General features: G+C 41.2%; 1 protein-coding gene across 1 annotated transcript in view; it reads left to right on the forward strand.

Moving 5' to 3' along the window:
* The window catches only part of OPA1 (OPA1 mitochondrial dynamin like GTPase), a 68,459-nt gene that overhangs the window by 19,772 nt on the left and 30,670 nt on the right, over window positions 1-18,017 (forward strand). The window contains exons 15-22 of the mRNA XM_026649944.2: window positions 6,656-6,720; window positions 7,420-7,496; window positions 10,485-10,650; window positions 11,229-11,381; window positions 13,501-13,609; window positions 13,971-14,050; window positions 15,659-15,799; window positions 17,456-17,572. Of these exons, the coding sequence (XP_026505729.2) occupies window positions 6,656-6,720; window positions 7,420-7,496; window positions 10,485-10,650; window positions 11,229-11,381; window positions 13,501-13,609; window positions 13,971-14,050; window positions 15,659-15,799; window positions 17,456-17,572 (908 nt within the window). The remainder of the gene's footprint in view (window positions 1-6,655; window positions 6,721-7,419; window positions 7,497-10,484; window positions 10,651-11,228; window positions 11,382-13,500; window positions 13,610-13,970; window positions 14,051-15,658; window positions 15,800-17,455; window positions 17,573-18,017) is intronic.

Here is an 18,017-nt window from a genome sequence, read left to right on the forward strand (position 1 = left end):
TAATGTGTCCAGGAACTTTGCAAGTTTCCATTGCACAGCTCTATGAACGATCTGTAATTCCAGTGTTTGGCATCCTCTGGCCTGCACATCTCTCCATAAATCCTTAATAAGAAATTGCCATGTCATGTTGCCTTGGGGATCTCAAGTGAAGGATAGTTCGTGGCACAAAGGTCCCAACTTTATTAAATAAACAACAAGAATGTAAATAAGTGAAGGAGAGAAATGAACATAGCTGCTTGGCCAGAACATGAGCCTCCCCTCATCCTGATTGGCAGATCTAAAGCTCAAAATGGCTTCCTGGCAAAAGACCCCATCGAACCCACCCACGACTGGGCATGTGTCTTGCACCAAGCCACGCTGCTGTGTGGGACAGAGTCCAAGTGTTCTCTGCCAGTGAGCCTTTCGATGAATCCCACAGTGTTGGGAAATATCCTAATTACACACTGACTGTCCCAGCCCAAACAGCCGAAAAAATGTATCTCCCTCCAAAACCTGCATCTGCTTCAAAGACGTGACATAATGTAGTGGAATCGGTGGAAACCTGACCACAGTTCTGGCTTGACCTGAACAGAAAAGAGAGCACAATGGAGTGTTAACATCTCGACATCATACCTTCAGCAATGAAATGCCAAAACAATCTCCTCGAAGAGAACCACTGGGCATATGCCCTGCCCTTGTTAATGGACGGATAGGAGGGAAAACCTTGGTGCAGTAGGAGGAGAGATTGAATGGCCCTCTGCTTCTCTTCCAGTTCAGCTAAGAACAGGAACTCTGTCCTTCCCAGCCAATAGTGGTCTGTCTGCACTGCAGCTGGCAGCGAGCCTCCCAGCCCAGTTAGACAGATGCGCACAGGCAGGGCTCGAGCTAGCACAGTACAAATAGCAGTGGGGTCATTGCAGCTTGGTCTGGAGCTGTGTATCTCAAGCCCACCCAATCCCCTAAGCTTAAGAGTCAACATCCATACTGCTGTTGTAGCATTCTCGCTTGCGCCCCACTAGCGCAAACCTGTCTGCTCAAGCTGGGAGTCTCACTGTCAGCTGCAGTGTAGACATACCCTAAGAGGGCTCCTTAGAGTCTGAGGAGCAACCTTTGGCACAGCCTGACACCAAGCTGGGCTGTGATAAGTCAGGAGGGGTAAGAAACCCCTGGCCTCCACACAGGAAACCTTCAGGAAACCCAACTCAGTCTCCACTGCCCTATGAGTCTGTGGAAGGTGGAGATCTAAAGGGGTAATAGCTGAGCCAAATTCATACCGTGTTAGCTAGGAGTCTAAATGTTTGTTGCTAAACAAATGTCATCACTCTAACAGATGTACAGTGCCCTTAAACGATCTTTCCCCGTCTCAAAATTGTGGTGGTAATGTGTTCCACAAAGCTCCACCCACAGTTAACTGTAAAATCCTAACTACATCTCATCCTCTAACTGAAACAATTTTACAAGCGTTTGTGCTGCATGTGCTACAGCTGGATCTCCTTTTTTCGTTGGCCCTACCATCTTTGCAGTGGCATCTAGTGTTTTTACATTTGTTACCACTGCTATTGGAGAGGCCTTACTATTTGAGTCTAATTGTTCCAAATTGTTTTTTCTTTTTCTGAACAGTCCAGATTTTCCTCCTGTACAGTTATAATTGTGGGGTCTCCTGTTCCTTTTTCTTTAAAGGAACTGGCATCTCTAAAGTTTGGGCCACCTCTACAGTGGACAATTTGATAAGTAGTAACTTTAGCCACATGGAGAACTGAAAAGAAAGATGCAACCGTTGTGTCCTTAAAATGACTGAATTCACTCAGTTGTCATTTTGATAAATGTAACACAACAGGGATATGCATAAATTGTACTTGATTGATTAATACGCCTGGTAGAGGCATAGCAGTGAGACCACTAGCAGGGCCTTCATGTAAAACTGGATGTTCTCCATGGTCCTGCAAATTATAATCCTTTTCCACTACTATTGCCTGTATTCCTACTTCAAAATTTTTGTTAATTTTTACATTTCCCAAAGACTTAATTTGGATACAGCTTCATATTCCCCTTCGTTTTCATAATCTAGGTTATATATGGTCAATGCTCCATCTTTTACTGAGCTTTGACATTTGTTTTTCCATATTCCATATGGGATTCCATCATTTATTGTTGAAGATTTACCTCCAGTTATAACATATGTTTTACATCTCCCCCCGCCCCCGATTACCTAATTAAGGGAGAGATTATTTTCCAATCTACAAAAGGCATTTGCTCATTTTTTTTCTATGTTATATGCAATAACAAGTCTCCGTTAGCCTTTTGATAAAACTTGTTTGAGTGGTTGGAAGAAGTGTTTGACTGACTGTTTTTTGGAAAATAATGCACATACCTTCCAAGTTTTTAGATCTCCAGTGGAAAATCTTCCCACAATACAAACTTTCACTTATCCTTTAATCCTAGCCGAAACCCCTCTTCTATGCAGACCTGACATGACTCTGTACCTTATGTGTTTTCAAAGTTGTGCTATTAATCCATGCGGTAAATAATGTTTTATCCCAAGTCTTAGTTATAAATTGTTGCTGTACTGGTTGATATTTCAAATAAAGTTTTCTTTGAATGGGATTATGTGGTGTTATTCCCTTAAATCAGAGGTGGGCAAACTACGGCCCGTGGGACCATCCTGCCTGGCCCTTGAGCTCCTGGCCGGGGAGGCTAGCCCCCGGCCCCTCCCCCGCAGCCTCAGCTCGCCGTGCCGCCAGCGCCTGGGCAGCGGGGCTGCGAGCTCTTGCCGGGCAGCGCGGCTGCAGGAGCCGTCAGTGTAGTGTATTGTATTTGCTCCTCGTAGGAATGTGCTACTTACGGTGTACTACTTACGGCTGCCAGTCCTGGTGCTCTGAGCGGCATGGTAAAGGGGCGGGGAGTGGGGGGGTTGGATAAGAGGCAGGGGTCCCAGGGAGCAGGGGATGGCTGGATGGGGCGGCGGTTCTGGGGGGGTGGAGGCGGGGCGGTCAGGGAACAGGGTTGTTGGATAGGCGTGGGAGTCCTGGGGGGCCTGTCAGGGGACGGGGGTGTGGATAGGGGTTGGGGCAGACAGTGAGCAAGGGGGGTTGGATAGGGGGTGAGTTTCCAGGGGGGCGATTAGGGGTGCGGGTTCCCAGGAGGGGGCGGTCAGGGGACAAGGAGCCGGGGGGGTTGGATGGGTCGGGAGTTCTGAGGGGGGCAGTCAGGGGGCGGATAGGGGGCGGGGGCCAGGCTGTTTGGGGAGGCACAGCCTTCCCTACCCGGCCCTCCATACAGCTTCGGATCACGACGTGACCCTTGGGCCAAAAAGTTTGCCCACCCCGCCTTAAGTCCTTGATATTGGCTTATTCATTGTCATGTCCAGGTCACTGTTATCATTGCATCCTGACCCTCTATAGGCAAGTCTGAGTCTAGTCCCAACATAACAGCCTGATTTGCCTCAACTATTCTTGTTTCTTGTTGTACTGGAACGGTCTGTTGCTCTGTCAGCAGTGCAGTGTAAAGGCAAGAACACAGAATCAGTGTTACGACATACATTTTCTGTTATTGGGATGGCTCTCTCTGGTCCTGCACTTCCTCTTCTGTGTTCAGCGTCTCTGGTTCCTCTGCCTATGGAGAAATCTCTCTTTTCCGCTACAACTTTAATTGATTGACATGATAGAATTTGTCTACTTTTCTTTTTTCCTGTTTGATCCTAATTCTGTATACAGAGGAATTGAGTCTATCCACAATATAGTGTGGCCCACTCCATCAGTTACATAAATTGTGTTTCAATACAACATACAATAGGAGTATAACCTGATCTCCAATTTCCCAAGCGTTCTCTCTTTGGTCTTTATCAAAATAGGCTTTTGCCTTCCGTTTAGACTTTCCCAATTTAACAGCTACCTGCAAGCGAATCTGATTAAGATATTTCTGTAATGCTTGCATATAGGTTTCCAGTTTAACTTCTTCTAACTGTGTGCTACTGGTATGCCACAAAAGGTCCTCAGGCATTCACATAGTTCGCCCAGTCACTACCTGAAAGGGTGTATGATCTGTGGAGGCAGCTGGAGTTGCCCTGAGTGCCAGTAAAATGAGTGGAATCAGGGTATCCCAATTGCTTCCATTAGCATCTACCAGCTTCTGCAGCATTAGTTTGATGGTGTGATTTGTTGGCACTGCCATCCCTGATGATTGAGGCCTGTATGGCATGTGCAATTTTTGTTGCACTCTCAACATGTGTGAACACCTGCCCAGTAAAATGTCTTCCTCTGTCTGACTATACCTGAGCGGGGAGTCCCCAACAAGAGAAGACTTGTTCCACCAAGATTTTTGCCTTTAAAGGAAATTCTTCCACTCATTTAGAGAACGGGTCAATAATAACAGGAAAATGTTGGTTTCCTCTTTGAGTTTTTGGTAAGGGTCCCTCAAAATCAATTTGCAAAGCTTGCCAAGGACTCTCATACATTTGAGATCTTAAGGGACCGTTTCTTTTTGTGCGGGTAGGATTATTCTGTGCACAAACCAAACAGTTCTCACAGTACTGTTGCACATCTATCCTCATGCTTGACCACCAACCTACGGAGGTAAGTCGCTGCATGGACCCCGGGGTTTCCTTCTGATGGTGTGTTGTGCACCAGGCAGATCATTTCCCTGCGCAGCTGAAATGGTACAACCCACACTGGGAAATGCTCTCCAAGGTACATCAACACTCCTTCATCTATGTACAATTCTAATTCATGCTTTTTATATGGGGAGCTCTGTGTCAGTGAAGTCCAGGTTCCTTGTTTGTCATCTGACTGAGACAGCTGCCTAATTACCTTCACTATTTCTTGATCCTTTCCCTGCAAAGCTTTGAGATATGGAACTTCTATGCTTCTATGCTAAATTGTTCCTTTGCTGCGCCTGCTAGGACCAGATCTGGGCTTGCCATGGGATCTATCTGCTTAAGTTCTTCCCATAGAATCCCACTACAAGCTCCTTTGTTAGCCAAGAAATCGGCATGATGGTTTTCCTGAGCATGTGGTTCAAGTTTGCTATGGGCTCGCACTTTCTGGACCACAGATCACTGTTCAGGAGTGGACACTTGTATAGCTAATTTGCCAATAAACTGCAAACGTGATGCATATTTGAGTGGAGCCATGTCTGAGGATGTAACTGCATAGGCATCCCATACTGGTAAAAATTCTGAGTGAGTTACACACCCAAGCTGAATCTAACAAAATGATAGTAGGGTGGCACTCGAGTAAATGGATAATAAAATGAACTAATTGGCTACATGTTACAATACCACTTTTGAAACAGGTGGCATTTGTTTAGAAGATATTAAATCAAGCTGTAACTGAGAGTTAAGTGTTGATTAATTTCCTTATGTGAAAGTAGTAAGTGGGGTACATTTTAAAGGGAATATTTTTCTGCAGTGAGTTGGAGCAGAGCAGACAGTGGATTGGTTGAGGAACTTTAAATGTCTTTGACAAACATTAAATTAGCTGAACTTTTAATTAGACAGACACTAGATAGTTTAGGCCTAATATTTTACCTACCTTCAAATTGTTCCTATCTGGTGGCAGTCTGCCCCAATGATAGATATTTAAGCATTTATAGAATAATCCCCTCAAACACTGGTAGAGTCAAACCAACAATGCCCTTTAGTAGTTCTGTGCAATAGTGTGCTGACTCTGTGCCAGCAGGTCACTATCAAACTCTGGTCCCAAAGCTGGGCTACCGTAAGTGATGCCAGCACACAAACAGCTGCTACTGTGATGTTCATTTTAGTTCCGTTGAAAGTCCAACGCCTTGCCTAGTTGGGGCAGAGGTGAAAGGTGGGGAATGACTAGATGGGAAAACCCTCGTTAAGGACTTTGTTGGGGCGTAGGGTCTTGTGCTTGCCCTCTGTTGGAGTGAATTTCACCCAGTGTTAGGACCTGATCCTATTGCCATTGCAGTTGGTGGGAGACTTTTCCGGGACTTTAATGAGAGTTTGTTTGACTTTCTACCTAGGGAATAGAATAGAAGGTAAGAAAGCACTACCAACAATGGAGAGTTAAAAACAGTACTGTTTAATAGCTCCTGTTGAAAATAAGATCTTACAACATAAATTTGAAATGTTAATAAGCTTCTTTAGATCATCTGAATCATAAATGATGGGTAAAAAGAAAAATTATAAAACTGTACATTATTGTGAAACTGTTTTGATGTTGTGCTTTTTCCTTTTTTTTCGTGTTCCATAACTCTTGCAATTAGTAACTTTTTAAAACGGATTGAGTAATTATGAAATGATAGTTAAAGCCACAGAGAAATCATCTGCTAAATGTAGTTTCAGAGAAATGCATTTGCTTAACATTAAAGCGTGGAAGTGAAGGACAAATCTTAGAACAGCTTTGGATAATGGAACTGTGAGCTGTCGTCATGTAACCATTGGTCACTAAATAGCTTTATGGTCAAAAATGCCAAAATTTATTCCCTTTCTGTTATGGCCTTTCAAATTTGCCTATGCCTGAAGAATAAAATGCATGATTTTTCTCAGTCACTTGGTTTACCTGAAATGTCAAATGTAAGATTGATTTGTCACAAATAAGTTTCATGGGAATTTAAAGAACAGGTGAGTCCTTAGAATAGCCAGGCACTCTGAACAGATTATAACAGAGTCTTAATAAATGTATATCTCTGATTCTTCTTTTTCTTTCTCTAGCAACACGTTTTAATCTTGAGACTGAGTGGAAGAACAACTACCCCCGGTTGCGAGAGCTTGACCGGGTAAATTCCATTACACGTTTCCTGATATGTTAGAAAATGTTTATTAAGATTATGGGTTAGAAATGATGAGTCTTATTCTCATTTGTACTATGGCTCCTTTGCTGCGCTCTGGCATTGTAAAGGGACCTTAAAGATAGCATAATTTACTTTTACATCACTTTTAAGGCCTCTTTCAGCTACCAGAACTATGTAAATTGACCTTAGCGTAAATGAGAATCAGGCCTTATGTGATATGAAATCAGTCACTTCAAAAATGTAGTCATTTGAGTTTCACAAAACATAAGTCTCAGTTTTCAAATAGCTGCAGTGCTGTTAAAATCTAACAAGGAATGATGTTTCTTTGTAATCATGTAGATGGTTGTTCTGTCAACTCTTCCTGTCTTCTCTGTCCTTGTAGGAAGACAGGATATTGAAATAATGATCTTTTTCTCTGAGTCCTTTGTAAAGGTTCTTGGATATTTTAATACCCAGCTTGCTCACAGGAATGGAGCAGCTGTGCAGAGAGCAAAGCATGATACACTAGGATAGCGTGTTACAAGCGTAAATGCTGGCCAGAACCCAACTGGAAGATTTCGATTTAGGTTTACAAGCCATGAAAAAGTATTCCTTTGCACCTCATAGAAAATTAATCTAGACATATTCAAGGTAAAGTCATCATCACAGAGTCTTCACTGACTTTCATACTTGTCTTTTGCATAGAATGAACTGTTTGAAAAAGCGAAGAATGAAATCCTCGATGAGGTTATAAGTTTGAGCCAGGTCACACCAAAGCACTGGTACAGTAACTATTTAGTTTCAAATTTATGTTATATGTTCCTCTTCCAAAAACAGATGAGGGTTTTTTCGTTTATATTACAGATTTTTGTTTAGATTTAAAATAAAAAATGGTAATTACAGGTGAGTCTCATCTTATGCGCATTTAACATGCGCGAATTCAGCTTTGCGCGGTCAGCACAAAAAAAAGAGAAAAATAACAATTTAAATACTGTATCTGTAGTCCGGGCGATTCCGCCCACCATTACACTCAATGTAATTTTGACTTTACGTGATTTTCGCTTTATGCGCTGACAGTGGAACGTAACCCCAGCGTAAGATGAGACTCGCCTGTATTGCCTAACCTTCTGATAGAGTGATTTCCTTTGTCCGCCTTTCTGCCAAAACATGTTTCTTATTCTAGATCACCAAACTTGGTCAATATAGTACATTTTTCTGCCACCTAAGGAAGAATTGATATAACACACACTAGACGGTTCCAGGAGTGAACATGAACATGCAAAGCAAGGATGCTTTTAAACTTTGATAATGACTCAACAATTGGTCATGTTCTCATTTAGTATGAATTTTTGTAATCCCCCTAATCTTCCTGGTTCGGGTTACCACAAATATGCTGAGAGAACATGTGTGTGCGCATATATGCATCCTTGAACATATTAAGTTCTGTATCTTCTTTGAGAATCAGAGATTTGGGGGTTGAAAGATAAGATAATTCTTAGCCCCAAAGTTGGCTTAACGGTCCCTGTGACAGAGTGCTAGGTATGAAACCCTGAGTCAGCACTCTGTTCACAGGTGCTGCTGGGTTTCATACCTAGCACTCTGTTCACAGTCCCTTTGAGGATTCCCTCTACACAGAGGACTCCTTGGCTAGCGCAGTCACTGTGCTACATCCTATCCATGTCCTGTCCCAGTAAGACTGGTGAAGCCAGGTGAAAGAGAGCATAGCCCAAACATTCCTACATTCTAGCGTCAGCCACTTTTGCACCCTTTACCTCCTGAACTGCAGCTTGCTCATAGTTTAGAATCTGGGCCAATACTAAGAGTCCAGTTCATTAAAGAAAACAATTCCCTTCAAACACATCTAGGCCCATGAATGTTTTCTGTGCAGAAGATTTTTCTGAGTTCATATTCTGGCCTACGGTTTGAGTTCAGTGCATTCCTTGGGTAATCTGACCCATCACTTAGCTCTTCTGTTCGACCAGTGTATCACGTGTGTGAAATACCAGTATTGCTATACTTGTGATCTGTCAGAAGTTAATATGTCACCACCATGTTCCAATTTTATTATAAAGAGTGCACTATAGATGATAGGGAAACTTGAAACCTGGGCCATAAAAATATCCTTGTGTGAGCCATTGAGTGCAGAGTGATATGCATCAAGTGATCAGTGCATCTGACGTGATAGTGACAAGTTGCTGAGGACTACACATTTTTTTATCATACGTTAAAAATTTCCATTATGTCCTGGGTAGGGTTGATTTGTTGATCTGATGAAAGTGGCATGACAATAAGGAAGATCTTGAGACTGCATTTGCTCATAGTCACCAGATCCGCCCCACTCTGTTCCTTACAATGAGCCACAAACACCAGGCCTGATGGTTCCTGCACTGACCTAAGCAAAAGTACCATGCAATGTTGTCATTCTCAGTAGCGGTGTTGTTCTTGCTCAAATAAATGAATTTGTTTGAATAATGAAGCAATTACCTTGATTTGAATAAAAGCTTTTAAGGAAACCATCATTTTTGCCAGAGACAATAGTAATTTTTATTTACTGATAGTAAATTTTCCAGTATTCTTCCCTACTTTTTAAATACTTGTTCTTTTTAAGTTCCTATGAATAGTTTTACAAGCTTTGAAAACCTATTTAAGCCAAAAGCCTTTTCCAGCTTTAAAGAATTGAGTGACTTCAGTCCCGTTTATATTGACTTGGCAGGCAGACAGTTTTGAAGTTACCACAGGTTGGGGAGAATAGGGATATTTAATAAAAGTGAAGCACAGATTTGACTTATCATTATGCTAATGAGGTGAAAGGAACTGAAGTGACTCTTCTGAAAAATTCCTCAGTCATGCCTCCTGAGTTGGCATATCAACTGGCCATGAGACTGCTGTGTCCTGAAAATTTTAATGACAGCTCTGCCCTCTCTAGCCCATATATTGTTAAATCTTCCAAAACATTAATACAGTGTCATCGTAGCTGTGTTGGTCCCAAGATATTAGAGAGAAAAGGTGGGCGAGGAGCTGAATATGAGCTCTAAGTACGCTTGAAAGTTTGTCCAATAAAAGATATTACCTCACCCATCTTGTCTCTCTGAAATGTTTTAAAACCATATTTTAAAAAAAATTATTTTGGGGGGTTGAATCATCACTAATAAAGCCTTTATTTTATTTTATTGTATATTAACGGTCTGTGCTGCAACACAAATAGGAGAAATGGTTGTTAGCTCCGTAGCGACATGAGAAGCTAATTTGACAGGTGAACTTTGACATATATTCATGATGAGATGGACTTGCAGGTTGGAATTCATAGAATCATAGAATATCAGGGTTGGCAGGAACCTCAGGAGGTCATCTAGTCCAACCCCCTGCTCAAAGCAGGACCAATCCCCAACTAAATCATCCCAGCCAGGGCTTTGTTAAGCCTGACCTTAAAAACCTCTAAGGAAGGAGATTCCACCACCTCCCTAGGTAACCCATTCCAGTGCTTCACCACCCTCCTAGCGAAATAGTGTTTCCTAATATCCAACCTAAACCTCCCCCTCAGCTAGTTTCATCATTCATCAAGTCTATGAATTATGGGTAAAAATTCCAGACACCATCTTTGTTCATTCAGCAGAATGACAGTAGGGAGAAGTTCATGGTTTGAGGGTTGGTGTTAGGAATAATCAAAGTACAAGAAGACATCTGTTTTGTCAGTCTGTTAAAGTACTGGCCATATGGATTAGAACTCCATGGACTGGAAGTTATCACATTTGTTATACCTTTCAATTTAGGGAGGAGATTCTTCAGAAAACATTATGGGAAAGAGTATCTACTCATGTGATTGAGAACATCTACCTGCCAGCAGCACAGACTACAAATTCAGGGACATTTAACACCACTGTGGACATCAAGCTGAAGCAGTGGACTGACAAACAACTGCCTAATAAAGCAGTAGAGGTTAGAACTCTATTAGCTGAATGCAATTTAGTTTTATAAATAAAAATATCTCCTTGCTTTCATATTTACCCCTCTTTATTTTTCTGTTGGAAGCCTGTTAAAAGGAAGGTTAGGAGTTGTAAGTAAATGGCAGTAGAGGAGCAGTTCTGATTCCTGATGTCTGTGCTCCTGATCATTGCAGCCAGTCACTAGAGATTGGCGAGCTATTGTCATCCAGGCGTGTGTGCCACAAAAACCACTGGAAACGTTATTTGGCTGTCTCACTAAATATTTTCCAATAAAAATCCCTCTTAAGTGGCAAAAAGCTGGAGGCTAACTATATCCATATTTCCCCTCCTCCCAGCAGAATTCACCTTTGTGTTCATCTGTTATTGCTGCTCAGTGAGCAAAGTTTTGTGTTAATTTCTCTGATATGTGAGCCACAAAAGCAAATCACTGAATTCTAAAATCTTCTGTTTCTTGGTGAGTGAGTATTGCTGTCTGCATACTTGTAAGATTATGTTAGTGACTGTAATACCTATAGCTGTTCACAGTAGTGGACTGCTTCAGAAGGTAACTTTCTCTTATTAATTTTCTAGGTGGCATGGGGGACTCTGCAGGAAGAATTTTCTCACTTCATGACAGAAAAGAAAGGAAAAGAGCATGATGACATCTTTGATAAACTGAAACAAGCTGTCAAAGAAGAAAGTATTAAACGACACAAGTGGAATGAGAGAGCAGAAGACAGCCTGGTATAGTGTAGTATTTGTTCACGTGGCTGCCAAACCAGTTGCCTTTGAAATCATTTTGATTTAAGATGAATGTTAATTTTGCTTGCATTTTTTTGGTTAAATCCCAAGAAGCCATAGGAAATGTATCTATCTCTGCTTTTGAATGTCATGATCTGAATCAGTGGTTCTCTTTGGTTTATTATTTTATTTTATTTTATTCTTTATTACCTTTCATGGACCAGTTTATCCTCCCAGTATCCAATAATCTCACTATTTGGTTCTCAGAGGTTTTTTCTGTGCCCATGCATCACAGCCTGAAAATCACATCCACAAGTAAAATGAATTAATAATACAAAGCCTAGAAATGTGGTAAAGTAATAGCATTTACCTGCCCCTCTGGTAGGTTGGTTCCATGCTCCAATGGGATTCCATGTTGACATTCTTGACATTTGTATGCAGTGTTGTAGCCATGTTGGTCCCAGGATACTAGAGACACAAGGTGGATCAGGTAATATCTTTTATTGGACCAACTTCTGTTGGTGAGAGAGACAAGCTGGTCCTTGGGTTTCTTGTATATAGTTGTCTGATCAGCCTCAATAATGCAACCCTACAGACAACTATATAAGAAACCCACAGATCTCCACACGTACCTTCATAGCTACAGTAACCACCTCAAACACAGCAAGAAATTGGTTATCTACAGCCAGGCACTCGGATACCACAGAAGATGCTCAGAGGAGAAAGTCTGGCATATACACCTTAACTCACTCAAAACTACCTTCACCAAACAAGGATACTTCACCAGAGAAGTAGATCATATCATGGAACTGGCCACTCAAATACCCTGAGAGAACCTGCTTCAATACGGAAATAAACCCCTCTGACCTCACACCTCTAGTTGTCTCCTACTACCCCTCGCTGGAACCCATACAGGGTATCATCAAACAACTACAACCCATACTCGATGGGGATCCCATCCTGAAATAAATCTTTCTTGAACCCCCTCTTCTGGCCTTCAAACCACACACACCCCCCCTCGCCCCACACACACACACACCGCTCTCCAAGCTCATCATCAGAAGCAAGCTCCTCACAGACCAGGACACACCAATTCAAAGCGGCACCAAACCCTGCCAGGACAACAGATACAAAACCTGCAGTCATATCTCCACTGCTACGATGCTCAACACTCACCTCAACACACCTTTTGAGCTCCATGGATCCTACACATGCCTATCACAGCATCCAGTGCACTCAGTGTCCCAATAACAACTCTGTGGGCAACACCAGACAATCACTGCAGCTTGCACAGAAAAATGATAAAATATAAAAATGCCGTATCACTGTTGGTGAAAGCTTTTCACAAAGAGATCACTCTATCAGTCCTCATCCTCAAAGGAAACCTGCACAACGTTTTCAAAAGACAAGCCTGGAAACTTAAATTAATTACTCTGCTAGACGCCAAAAATCATGGACTGAATGGAGGCACTGGAGTTATGGCCTATTACAACAATTTATAACCCACTAACACCCCCTATCCCCTCCTCTCCTCCCCCGCCCCCCGTTCACCCAGTTCCTTTCCCCCCCTATGACTGGGCGGGTGTTGACAGTCCACTTCACCTTAAATGGTCTCTTGAAACAGATCTTAACTACTTATGCCAGTCTGTTCCACTTTGTATTTAGCTGTGACACTCCGAGTATGTTTCCCAGATGTGAAGAGCTCTGTGTAGCTTGAAAGATTGTCTCTCCCACCAACAGAAGTTGGTCCTCACCCACCTTGTCTTTCTACTATGTGATATTCCGTATATTCGCCTCCTGTCAGCAAGACACAGCAACATAAGGGGCTGAATTTCAAGGCAAAACATTGTTAGGTGATGTGCAGAAAGTTTCCCTTACTGGAGTAACACACTGGGTAAGTGCTGTGTCCACAGAGATGTTCTAAATAGCATATACTGCTAAAACTGAGCTGTTTTCAGAAATCACTTTTGAGTGGGGCATATTTTCATTACAAGAAACAGTGTTCTAAGTTTGACTTTTTGTTTGCTATTTTCTGTCCTGAAGGTAGGTTCTAAATAATTAATTTATTTGGCAACTAAAAAGATGGGCTGTAAAACCTAAGATTTGTTTTCTGCATTGCCAGCGAGTGATACAGCACAATGCTTTAGAAGATCGGTCAATATCTGATAAACAGCAGTGGGATGCAGCTATTCACTTCATGGAGGATACTCTCCAGAGTCGCCTCAAGGACAGTGAGTGCTCGCACTTTATATTCTATGATAGGAAAAAGTTTTCTATGCAATGATGTATGTGTATGTAATCTCAATTACATTCTATGTATAGTACATTTCAGGCTTCTCACAGTAGTCCTAGCACAGTTAGTTAAAAAATTGATGAAAGATATGTCTAAATCCCCCTAGACTGCTTTGAAAATTTCAATCATTTAAAAGTGAATGTGAAAACTTTTTAATTATTGAATTGCTTTGAGGGTTCCATAAAAGAGGAGTTAGAAGTCTACTTTTTGATCATACTTAAGGTTTTGGTTCAATAGACGTCTTTCCTAGTAGTATGTATTTTACTGAGTGATATCTAATATCTTGTTTTCTTTTCTAGCTGAATCTGTTATTGAAGACATGGTGGGCCCAGACTGGAAAAAAAGGTGGCTGTACTGGGTAGGCCGCACTAAAGAACAGGTAAGAGCAAACAGAAATATTGGATGTCTTCCAGCTGCATATTCTTGTGGTGAGCATGGTGATTATTAATGACTAAATTTTAAAATTATGGACCTGTACTCTGTAGTACTATTGCACATGCCAAACAGGTAATTGTGTATACAGTTTGCAATTTCCCAGTGATCATTTCTAAGCTTTGTAAATGTTAGCCCAAAGGACATGATTTCTTTTGGAGATCTGGCATGTGCATAATATAAGAGATTGTAAACTTGTTTCCTTTCTACTTCATTGGAATTATGTCTTTTACTGTTCAGTCGTTAAACTGAATGTTTGTAGTCATGAGGAAAGTTCTTCTCTTGGTAGATAAACCAATATGTAAGCAGGATGTTAATTAATTTAGTCTTTTGCACCACACAGCGTAGTATCCCACCATGGCTAAATGATGTTGTTTCAGTAATGAACTACAGTATTATAGCTGGCATGTTACTGATAGCTATAGTTAATGTCGCCTGAGCATTTCTTTTCTAACCCACTCTTCCAAGTTATGAGCAAGTGAGAAACTTTCTCCCAATGAATTTAATGTGTCTGTTGGGTCTCTGCCCAAAAGGGAGTTGTTTTTAGAATATCTGTATACAGTCGAACCTCAAAGTTACAAACACCGGAGTTCTGACCGGTGAACCCCACACTTCATTTAGAACCGGAAGTACTCAGTCAGGCAGCAGCAGAAAGCAAATACAGTACAGTACTGTACTAAATGTAAACTACCAAAAAAATAAAGGGAAAGCAGCATTTTTCTTCTGCGTAGTAAAGTTTCAAAGCTATATTAAGTCAGTGTTCAGTTGTAAACTTTTGAAAGAACAGCCATAACGTTTTGTTCAGAGTTGTGAATAGCCTCCGTTCCCCAGGGTGTTCATAACTTAGAGGTTCTACTGTAGAAAGACCTAGGAGGGAGGACCATGCTATAACATAGTACAGGTAGGAGACTGAATAATATTTAACAGCCACAAAATCAATATAAAGATTGAATTTTGAAGATTTCCCAAAAGGGGTGACAGAGTTAATTGATGATTTTTCTTTCCATTTCTTACTTTCTTTGGCATTCAAGATCCAGGATGATTCAAAGATAGCTAGTTCTGTGAGAAAAGTTAAGGCTGAATAAAGAGAGACATGATACTTTGTCTAAGAAGGAGATACCAGGCTATGAAGTTACAATGCAGCTAAGAGCTGATTTGGGGTTAGATATCCAAGGGTGAACAGAGAAAAAGTTGAGGGACTTGTTGAGTTGGGTGGCAGCCATGTAGAACTGATGGTCAAGTGATTGTGTCAGCTAGGTGGAGTTTTAATGCAGACCTTAATTAAAACCATTATTGTCAAGCAGTCTACACTTCAACCTTTTTGTCCATATTGAGTATGTGATATATTTATTATTACTACCTATACTACTACTGCGTAAGGGTTTTTGTAGTCTGGGCTAATGGCATAGACATGGTATGCTATGCAAGTTGAGTGACATCCAGCTGGGATTCTTACCTTTGTGGCTCTTCACACGAATGGTGGTGCTGGGAAACTACCAATTATAAATAACGTGGGAATGTCTGTGTTTGAATTTGAACCTCTTTTTTATTTGAGAATATTCGCAATGAAACAAAAAATGAACTTGAAAAGATGATCAAATGCAACGAAGACCATGCAGCTTACCTTGCAAATGACGAGGTGACAACTGTCCGAAAGAATCTTGAAGCAAAAGGGGTAGCAGTGGACCCATGTTTGGTAAGATGTAACTTTGTAGCAGAACATATGGAAACGTTTGTATGCTCTTTCTAGCTATCATAAAAATAACTGTCTAAACTGAACTGGCAACAAAGAGTCCTGTGGCATCTTATAGGCTAGGGGCAGGTCTTCACTACCCGCCCGGATCAGCGGTAGAAAATCGATCTCTCAGGGATCGATTTATCGCGTCTCGTCGGGACGCGAAAATCGATCCCCGAATCGACGCGCGTACTCCACCAGCCCGGGTAGGAGTAAGCGCCGTCAACGGGGGAGCCGCGGCGGTCGATTTGCTGCCGTCCTCACAGAGGGGTAAGTCGGATCAGATACGTCGAATTCAGCTACGCTATTCGCGTAGTTGAATTTGCGTATCTTAAATCGACACCCCCCCCCCCTTAGTGTAGACGTAGCCTAACGATGTATTGGAGCATGAGCTTTCGTGGGTGAATACCCACTTCGTCCGAAGGCAAACCTTCCACAGGGGACAAGTTCATCTATTTATATCCATGAGATGAATCAGCCAAAGAGGTTGAAGTTAACTCTATCAAAAGGGAGCATCTTTCGTCAGTGGACTGTGTCACTAGGGTGAAAATCTTTTGGAAAATGGTTTACAATTCTAACCGTGTAAGGTCCTTAAATTAACCAGGCCCTTCATTTCATTAAACTTGCAGTTTAAAAAACTAGTTATATAAGAAAATTCAAATATTGTCAATATTAGGTACATGGAGATTTTCTTTAGTTCTGTGTTGTTTTTGTAGTAACTTTGGCCCCAATCCTACAAAGACTTATGCACATACTTAGCTTGAGTATTAATGGTAGTAAAGTTATGTTAATAATAATAATAATACTTAGCTTTTATACAGCATTTCTCATCAGAGGATCTCAAAGCACTTTACAAAAGGAGGTAGTAGCATTATCACCTGTTTAAAGATAGGAGAAACTGAGGCAGAGAAGTGAAGTGACATGACTTGCCCAAGGTCACTCAGCCAGCTAGTGGCAGTCAGGAACAGAATCCATTTCTTCTGAGTCCCAGAACAGAACAGTGCTTCATCTACTAGAACATGCTGCTCTGATAAGAAACCAGAGTAAGAGTTTGCAGGATTGAGGTCTAAATAAACCTAAGGAAGAAAAGTTCTAAATGCGTGTAGTTTCTTCATAAATCTAAGACCCACTAATATACTTCCCTGTGCCCTTTTCTGGCTAAACAGCAAGTTAACTAATGTGTGGCATTCAAAGTGCTTGATCTGTTGTGCTCAAATGACAGTCTTTGGAGAGCGTGACCCATAACTTGCATTTAACTCAGAATAACAGTGTGCCATTTAAAAATGCATACAGTGTCTGCACACAATAATTTAAACTTCTGAGAGGTTGCTGCAAACATTGAAGAACAGAAATGTAAATATGCTATTTGACAGAATCCTTTTTAATGTTTGCCTTGGATTCAGTTAAGATGTTGATTATATGCTGTATAGCTTTCATTAATTTACCAGCTGATAACCGCATAACATTTAAATGTATACAGGGAAAGGGATTGTGCAAATCAATTCTGTACTTTTTTTTCATGTGCTTAAGGTGAAATGTGATTATTAAAATATATAAAATATTAACTGGAGAATGCTTATGCAGTTTATCCATGAATTTTAACTACTTTCTTTTTAGATTAAAGACACGTGGCACCAAGTTTATAGAAGACATTTCTTGAGGACAGCTTTGAGCCACTGTAATCTGTGTCGAAGAGGCTTTTATTACTACCAAAGGCATTTTGTAGACTCTGAGGTAAATTGAGGAACACATGGATACTGCAGTTTGGGGAATGCGAACAGCCTCAATGTCTACAGAGATCTAGCCAGAAAGAAAGCACCCATTTTTAAATTAATCTATTTCTTTATAGGCTTTTAAATATTCAATATGGTATTTATAATCCCAGCAGGCTATGTCTGCTTTCAATGGACAAAATTCCATTAACTGGTAATTACATAAAATGTCCACTAGATGTCAGTCATCAACTAAGCATCTCTTTACCTGACTGTAACTCTTCAGTGTGTTATGACAATTGAATGTTACAACAGCCCTCGTGGACTATTGGCGTCTTGCTGGTATCCACTTATTTGCCCCCACTTCTCCCATTAATGTCTGCTTTCCTTATTGACTTTTAGATTTCAAAGCTGTAGTAGAAGAAAAGCCTTAATACTAAGGACAGTGGCTTTTCTGCGAAGAGGGT

Source organism: Terrapene carolina, unplaced genomic scaffold (genome assembly GCF_002925995.2).
Source record: "Terrapene carolina triunguis isolate 2854851 unplaced genomic scaffold, T_m_triunguis-2.0 Scaffold88, whole genome shotgun sequence".
NCBI lineage: Eukaryota > Metazoa > Chordata > Testudines > Emydidae > Terrapene > Terrapene triunguis.